Source organism: Cnephaeus nilssonii, assembly GCF_951640355.1.
Source record: "Cnephaeus nilssonii genome assembly, chromosome: 14".
Classification (NCBI taxonomy): Eukaryota; Metazoa; Chordata; class Mammalia; order Chiroptera; family Vespertilionidae; genus Cnephaeus; species Cnephaeus nilssonii.
The window spans coordinates 20,695,149-20,703,660 of record NC_137085.1 but is presented as its reverse complement, the minus strand read 5'-3'; the positions used below and the strand labels follow the sequence as shown (position 1 = coordinate 20,703,660).

The 8,512-nt window shown below is 54.6% G+C and overlaps 1 protein-coding gene across 2 annotated transcripts; it reads right to left on the bottom strand.

The window, feature by feature from the left end:
* Positions 1–226: 226 nt before the first annotated feature.
* KLF4 (KLF transcription factor 4) lies at positions 227–6,149 on the bottom strand. Of its 2 annotated transcripts, XM_079790361.1 has the most exons (5): positions 5,530–6,147; positions 5,293–5,413; positions 3,595–4,591; positions 3,328–3,492; positions 228–1,973 (listed from the first exon to the last, which is right to left on the bottom strand). In XM_079790361.1, the coding sequence occupies exons 1-5, from the start codon at positions 5,532–5,534 to the stop codon at positions 1,798–1,800; spliced, it is 1,464 nt and encodes a 487-aa protein (XP_079646487.1). In that variant the 5' UTR covers positions 5,535–6,147; the 3' UTR covers positions 228–1,797. The 2 variants fall into 2 exon arrangements, with proteins under 2 accessions (XP_079646486.1, XP_079646487.1); XM_079790360.1 differs by having other exon boundaries at positions 227–1,973; positions 3,328–4,591; positions 5,530–6,149.
* Between the last annotated feature and the right edge of the window lie 2,363 nt (positions 6,150–8,512).

The window sequence follows — 8,512 nt, the reverse complement described above, 5'->3', positions numbered from 1 at the left end:
AACAAGTGTCACAAATGCTTTTTCCTTTTTTGTGACTACCACAAATGAACTTCAAACTCATAGGGACCCACCTCAAAACAGTCTCAGAGCAGTTTTAAGCTTTAATCACTTCAGAAATAAGCTTACAAAAACATTTCTTAAAAATTTACTTTTACTTTACATTTAGTTTTGTGACTTTGAAAAATTTGTAATTCTCTGGTTTCGGTCTGTTCAAATAAAAGGGCAAGCCATCTTCAGAGGACTGATGATGTTTTAAAACAATCTGCTGGAAACTTTGATGCCGACTTCTTTAGGGTTATAACTAGAAGTAATATCTGTAACACACACGAAGCATAAATGAGGCCTTTAATCCTCAGGAGGGCACTGTGGAACTATGTTCTTAGGGTTCTCCGCTGTGGGAAGTTTCTTTTGTTACAAATTGTCCTGAATGCAAGGCCAGGCCTCTAAGAGGCAGATTTTTATATTTTCATTTCATTTTAAAGAAAAACCATAAGGATCTCTTAAAATGTGAACCTGGAATGTGTGTTTATATTATGGATACTTTCATATTAAACTGAGCAAATTGAAGAATGATTGATTGGGCTCTTTCTCCCGGGAAATTCATACTCAGGTAAGGGAACTGCTTCCCTGTACTTGTACGTACATTGGGAAAAGCAACCTGAAACAGGTAAATTTAATTCTGTGAGCTCCATTAACTCAGCGCTTTCAGCCCTACCACATGGATTGCATTTATTGCCAAACGAAGTAGTCTTTTAAAGTCTTCTTCTAAATCTGTGGTTGAGATAAAATTTGGCTTTTTAGTGTGCTTTTCTCATGTCCTGCCCCCTGTGTTTAAACTGACATTTCTGTTACCTACCTTTTCCGGGAGGAAAACAAAACAAAAAGCAATGTTCAGATAAAATATTATAGGTTTATTTAAAACTTAATTCTCACCTTGAGTATGCAAAATACAAACTCCACAAAATGTTCATTTTACTTTGTAGTTTACAAATATACAAAATAGAAGTTTGCTTAAATTTATATTACATATTTATTAAGGCAAGGAACTATATAGAAAAACACATTTGTTCTGCTTAAGGCATACTTGGGAATAAACCATTGTACAAATTATTGCACATCTGAAACCACAGTGCATAACAGACTGTCTGCATAAAAAATGTTAAAGTAAACCAGGTGTATTTACCTGACTTAGGTCATACATGTAGATCGGAAGACAAAAATAGATTTTCCTTGTCAGAGTATGCAGCAGTTTGAGAACTTTGGCTTCCTCATTTGGTACCTTTAGAACCAAGACTCACCAAGCACCATCGTTTAGGCTATTAAAACACATTTTCTGTACCTGAATTTCTTCCTCTTCTTCTAATATCATAATAATGGCTTTTAGAAGGCAAAGAGAATACAAGGTGATCTTTATATGTATATTGCATCGAAACACAATTCAAGGGAATACTGGTCTTCCCTCCCCCACCCCCCTCCCAACTCACGGATCTAATTTATACCCTGATATCCACAGCTTCCAGTCACCCCCTTGGCGTTTTGTAAGTCCAGGAATATTCAAGTCGGGTTTAGAATTGGAATGATAGAAGATCCAGTCACAGACCCCATCTGTTCATTGATTTGTCTTTGGGCTTCCTCCCGTCTCCTGATTATCCATTCACAAGTTGACTTGCTGGGAACTTGACCATGATTGTAGTGCTTTCCAGCTGGGCTCCTCCCCTCATTGGGAAGACCGTGTAAAGGGAAAAAAAATACTGAATTCTCTTCTGGCAGTGTGGGTCACATCCACTGTTTGGGGATTTAAAAGTGCCTCTTCATGTGTAAGGCGAGGTGGTCCGACCTAGAGAATGCCCGGTCGCACTTCTGGCACTGGAAGGGGCGGTGCCCAGTGTGTTTTCGGTAGTGCCTGGTCAGTTCATCTGAGCGGGCAAACTTCCACCCACAGCCTTCCCAGTCACAGTGGTAAGGTTTCTCACCTGTAACAGGAAAATGAAGCCGGTAAAGCCATTGCTAAAGGATGAAAAATAGACAGATGGTGGCTACACCTGAAACCTATGTAATTGTATTAACCAATGTCACTCCAATAAATTTAATTTAAAAAAATGAGATTTCTAAAAACAAAAACAAACAAACAAAAAACCCCCCAAAAACGAAAGGGTGGAAGAAACATATACCATGCTAACACTAGTTAAAAGAAAGCTGGAGTAGCTATAGTAATTTCAGAGAAAGCAGACTTCAGAACAAGGGTAATTATCAGGGATAAAGAGGGGTGTTGCATAATGATAAGGGGGTCAATTATCCAAGAAGACATAGCAATCCAGGATAAGTCCACTGAAACAGAAAGCAGATCGAATTTTGATATCAGTAATAAAAACAGAGATGCAATAAAAACGACGACGACGAAGAATTGGCCATTTGAAAAACTGGAGCCCAAATATTAAAACCAACTCCCCAAGTACCCCACTCTGAAAGGACCCAGGAATGTCTTTATACCACTGAACACCATATTAACGTTCAGATTATAAGAATGCGTTATGTATATTCTTTTTGCTTTTTTTTTTTAATTTAAGGAGGCATTAGCTGGATAGTTGAGCAGTGAAAACACACAAATCCACCTAAACCTACACTTCGAGAGGGCTACCATTTTCATTCCTTTAGAGTCAAGATATCACAGTAGTAGCAATGAATTTGGAAATTATGTCTGCTAGTGTGTCTCTCGTAGCCCAAGCCAAGTTATAATAGCCTATCCCACTAAATTGGGTCTGAAAAGCCACAGGAGGCTACTTTTCCTGTACCCACATTTCTGTTATTTTCCTGAGTAGTACAACTACACGACCTTGTGTACCTACTGACGCTGACATGGAAGTTCATCCTAAACCAGGATGTCAGCAATCGGAACCATTACATTCTTGAAATGTAAATAAAACCTAATCATTAAGACTAGAACTAAAAATAGAAAGGGTGAATCTAGGAAGGGAACCGCTAATGAAAATGGTCTAGAAAGTAAAAAAGAAAAAAAAAGATTAAAAAAAATCCCATCCACTGCAAAGTATAATTTCTGGGTTATAAGGGCAATGCTTTGCTAGGAGAGGCCCATGTTCAGCCTGGAATCTCCCTGCCTTTCAAAGGCCTGACAAAACTGCACATTCAAGCACTGATACCATCCATCAAGCAAAAGGCTCCTGGGCAAAAAAGTAGGCGCCGGTTTGCTGCTCTCCCGGGATCCAGGAGATGGAGGCGATAGACTGTACCCCACATCCCAAGGGAGACCATAGTTATCGGGTGGGGCTGGACACCCCCCCCTCCTTCCCACCACCTCTGTCCCCCTACCTGTGTGGGTTCGCAGGTGTGCTTTGAGATGAGAACTCTTCGTGTAGGTTTTGCCGCAACCCGCATAATCACAAGTGTGAGTGGCTGTCCTTTTCCGGGGCCACGACCTTCTCCCCCTCTTAGGTTTGGGCTCCTCTGGCATGCAGGACCCGGGTGGCATGAGCTCTAGGGGTGAAGAAGGGGGGGTGGGGTGGTGGTCAGCCTCATCCCGTGGGCCCTGGCCCACGCAGTGCTCCCCAGCCCCAACAAGGAATCCCCAGCACTGACCTTGGTAATGGAGTGGTGGGACCTGCGGCTGCATCTGGTCTGGCAGGAAGGGTGGGTAGTTGGGCCCCGCGTGGGGGTGGAAGCCCGGGGGCAGCGGCAGGGCAGGATGACAGTCCCTGCTGCTCAGCAGTTCCTCGGCTCCCAGGGTCGGGGTAGTCCTGTTGGGGAGCTGCCGCCCCAGGGGGAAGTCGTGCGCCGTGGGCCGGTGGTGGCCGTTGCTGAGAGGAGGTCCCGTGCCCAAGTGGGCCTCCAGGGGCCGGCCGACCGTGCACGAAGAGACCGCCTCCTGCTTAATCTTGGGGCACATGCGCGGCGGCCCGCCGCTGTAGGGCGCCACCACCACCGGGTGGCTGCCGTTCGGGCTGCCTTTGCTAACACTGATGACCGACGGGCTGCCGTACTCACTGCCGGGGGCACTCAGTGACGCCTTCAGCACAAACTTGCCCATCAGCCCGCCACCTGGCGGCTGCTGCTGTTGCGGCGGAATGTACACGGGGTCCAACTCGGGCCGCAGGAGTTCGGCCACGAAGCCGCCCGAGGGGCTCACGTCGTTGATGTCCGCCAGGTTGAAAGGGGCCGTGGGAGGGGGCGCAGACTCGCGGCCGTAGAGCAGACCGCCGCCGGTGCCGCCGGGTGCCACGCCCGGGCCGCCCTCGGGCCGGATCGGGTAGCTGAAGCTGCAGGTGGAGGGCGCACTGGCAGGGCCGCTGCTCGACGGGGAGGACGACGAGGAGGCCGACGCAGACGAGGACACGGTGGCAGCCACGGACTCCTGATGGGACAGCGAGTTGGAGAGGATAAAGTCCAGGTCCAGGAGATCGTTGAACTCCTCCGTCTCTCTCCGGGGAAGGAGCGCCGGGTTGCTGCCGCCGCCGCAAGCTGACCCGACTCCGCCGCTCTCCAGGTCGGTGGCCACGGTCGCCGCTGCCAGGTCGTACGGGCGGCCGGGAAGCAGAGGAGGAAGTCGCTTCATGTGGGAGAGCTCCTCCCGCCAGCGCTGCGGGGACAGGGCGGGAGAGGGGCCGTCAGCGGTGGTCTCCAGCGGCCACCCGACACGCGGGCGGACCCGGCGCGCCTACGTCGCCCGGGCATGGGGAACTAGCAGGCAGCCAGGCAGCGCCCGGGAGCTCCAGGGCCAGGGCTGCAATCTCGACCCACACCCGGGTCCGAGGAGAGGCGGTGCGTCCATACGGAGGGTATTAGGTTGTGCCTGCCCGATTGCGTGTGAGCAAGCGCCTCGGCTGGCCAGCCCGAGTCCCTCCCCCGCCAGATCCCTGAGACGCTCCCGCCGTCCCAGAAATTGGGACACCCGAGGCTCTCCCGGTGTGTCCTAGCCACGGGGACGCCTACGCGCCGAGCTCTCGGGCCCAGCCGGCGTCTGTGGACACAACCACCTCCCGCCCGGTGGCCGCGCGCCTGCCCTGCCGCCTGCACCCCAGAGGACGTGTGCGGACCCGGTGTGCGCCTCCGGCGGCTCCGCCGCCGCGTCCAGACCACACGCACGTACGGCTGAGCCGAGGGCGCGGAAGCCGTCCCGGGAAGGCTGCGGAGCCCGTGCAGTGTCCACCTCCTCCCCTGACCCCGGGGTGGTCCTCGGTGACCCAGGGCTCCGCCCGTCCCCACCCTACCCACAGACCCCCCTACCCCCCCCCCCCCCCCCAGCCCCGGCTTACCCCCATGGCCAAAGGCAACACTCACGTTATTCGGGGCACCTGCTGGACGCAGTGTCTTCTCCCTTCCCGCCGGGCCGGACGCGAACGTGGAGAAGGACGGGAGCAGTGCGTCGCTGACAGCCATGTCAGACTCGCCAGGTGGCTGCCTGTGGGCCGGGTGGGGCGCACACGGAGGCAAAAGTCAGGGGCCCACTCTCGATCACCACTCCGGCGTGTCCCACCCCGACCCGCACCCCCTCCCTTCGCCCCGCGCTGCACCTACCTCATTAATGTGGGGGCCCAGAAGGTCCTCGGGAGGCCGAAGCAGTGGGGATACCCGAACCCCAAAGTCAACGAAGAGGGGAAAAAAAAGACTTAGAAACGAAGTCAAAACCAAAACCCCAAATTGCCCGAGATCCTTCTTCTTTGGAGTAAATATAAATGGTAGATGCCTGTTTTTTTTAAAAAGTTCCTTTGTATACAAAAGTTCTTAAAAAGTAGTAAACTCTTATAAAAATGGAAAATCAGCAAGGCGAGTAAGTAGGTCCGGTGGCCGGGCTGCTGTCTTCGACTCAGCAGAGTCCCCCGCCGCTATCGCTGTCGCCGCGGCTGTCGCCGGGAGAGCTGGGGCTGTGGCCGGGGTGGCGGGCGGGCGGCGCCGCCAGGTGAGACTGGCCGCGGCGGCGCGGATCTGCGGACTGGGCGGCGGCACAGGGCGCGGAGTCCGGGGGGCTGCGCGAGGCGCGCGCGGCCATGGGCGCTGGCCGCAGGCGGGTGGGTGGGTGGGGGGCCGGAGGGGCGGGGAGGGGCACTTGGCGGCTCCCGGTGCCGCCGCCGCCCGCCACCGCCTCTGCTCCCCGCGCGCCCGCAGCGGCGCTCGTTCCGTCGGGCAGGAGAACTGCCGGCAGCCGCCGCGCACTCCTTACTTATAACTTTTGGCTCTCCCGCCCTTCCCCCCGCCTCCTACTGGCAGCGAGCGGCAGCGCGCCTCCAGGCCCCGCCCCTCCCATTCTTTTCCCCTCCCTCCAGCGGCCCCCCGCGCGTTGCCATGGCAGCTAAATAAACAAACTCGGCGCACGTGGGGGCGGGGGGGAGGGAGGGGCGCGGGCGGGGCTCAGCCCGGCCGTGACGCCAGCCCGGCAGCTGGCGGGCGGGAGCCACGCTGACGCCGGCGGCGGGCCTGGCGTGGGGCTCCGGGTACCGGGCGCCGGTCCGGTCTCCGGTCTGGTCGCCGCCAGGCCAGGGCAGTCCCTGGGTTCGAATCCTGCGGCTGAGAAGGCTGGTGGGGGCCGAGGGGGGTGGGTTCCGCGCTTGCCGCTGTCTGCGCCCTAAAAGCGCGATTATCCGCGTGACTCATCCAGCCCTCCGTCCCTCCAGGGCGCACGCGGGAGCCGGGCTCCGGCCCCGAGCGCCGGTGCGGGAGCTTGGCCTGGCCTCGCACGGCTCTTCGGGGGCTCTTCTGCCGGGTGGGGGCTGGGGGGTTTCGAGAGGAGGCGGGTGCCCAGCACCGTGCAACGAAGACTGGGGGCCTGAGAGAACCTGGGTGGTGGTGGTGGTGGTGGTGGAGGGGGGTGTTCCTCTCCTGGGAAGGGCGTGAAGAGACCGGAATGGGGAAAGGAGTCAAGGTTTTGACATTTGAAGGAGCGAGGAAGGCTCACGATTTGCTTTGGCGTGGGGACGGACAGAGAGGGGCTGTGAGGGAGACACCTTTCAGCCAGGGAATCTCAAAGCACTTGACAAGCCTCGCACTCTCCTTTCCACTTTATGGGTGAGGAAACTGAGTCACAAAGAGGTGAAATGGCGAGAGGAAGGTCAAACGGCGACTCGCTCGCCTGGCTCAGGCTCCGAGCGGTCCACCTCCCCGCGAGGGACCTGGCCAGGAAGTGGAGCGCTGCGGGGGGACCCCAGTCTCCAAAAGGGCACCCGGCGCTGGCGGCCGCCGCCTCTCCACCGGGAAGAGAAGAGGAAACGGCGGCGATCGTTATTTCAGTCTTACAACTCTGCCTCCCCGCCCCGAGTCCCCCCTTAGTTTGTGATCAGTAGTTTTCCAGCCGGGAAATGTTTTCGCCCTCATCTTGTCGGCAAAGAGTACCTTTTTTTTTTTTTTAAATAAACGTGAGTGTGGTGTTGGGTATCGCTTGCTGCACGTCCGCCTGCGAGGTGTTTAGCTTGGATTCGGGCGCGCCGAGGGCTCCGCCCGCCCTGTCTTTCCACCGATACCCTCACCGGGAAACGCTGCCGCTCAGGCCGCCCCGTGTAGGCCCGGGAAACAAAAGGGAAGAGGGGGGCTTGGAAAAGCGTCGAAGCCCCGTCCCTGGGCAGGGTGTGCACTCACCTCCACTGAGCTCTAGCTGCCTACTACGTTACGTCGTGGTCACCTGTTTGAGTCCTGAGACGATGGTCCCTATGAGGTTTCCTCAGAGTGTGTGTTATCCCTGGTTTTCCCGCTCCTTACCGACCTCAGGAGCATGCTTGGAATGCGTCTCCCCCCCGAATTCACTGGGCCCTTTCGGCCACCGCTAGGTCCTAGGTCCGGAGCATCAGACTCCCTGAAAGATGACTTCCAGCTCCTAACTGGGCTTTGGCTGAGGGCTGCGAAGGCCTGACGGTGGCGAGAGGGGCGGGCGGGCCTTGCTTTGACTGGAAAACCCTGCCCCTCCCTCCCATGGCCTAGAGGGGTTCAACCCCACCCCAGAGGAGCAGGCCAGTTACTTTGACTCTGAAGATACTGCCCCTTTCAAAAGGAGGACTCAAGAAAAGAAACACCTGTTACCCCCTCCCCCGTCTTTGTGAAGACAAAACATTACTTGGGATGCTAGGACTTCAGGGTTGTGTGGAAAAGTTACCCACTTTTCCATGACGGCCAAGGTTCCTTAAACCCCAATGAACTTGGATGAGCCCTTGATGGGCAGCCATCCCCCTCAGGATGTAGACATGGAAGTCAGGACCTGGGAGCTTCCAACTTAGGTAGCCAGTTCCTACGGTTTTTCTCTGCTTTGTTTTAATTTTTCGAAGTAAGGCAGTAGCTCTTGCCCTTTAACAAAAGTAACCAACCACAATGAAAAAACACACACACACACACACACACACACACACACAGTATTACACAGATGAATTGGAAAGCCACTATTATTATGTCATATAATCAAGACAAGATTCTGTAACGAGACTTAAAAAGACAAACTTGAATTTCCCAATAGGTCTTTTGGAGGAAGAAAGCCAGTCCTTCTTTGTGGCAGGCAACTATCTGGTGAGTCCTCTGATTG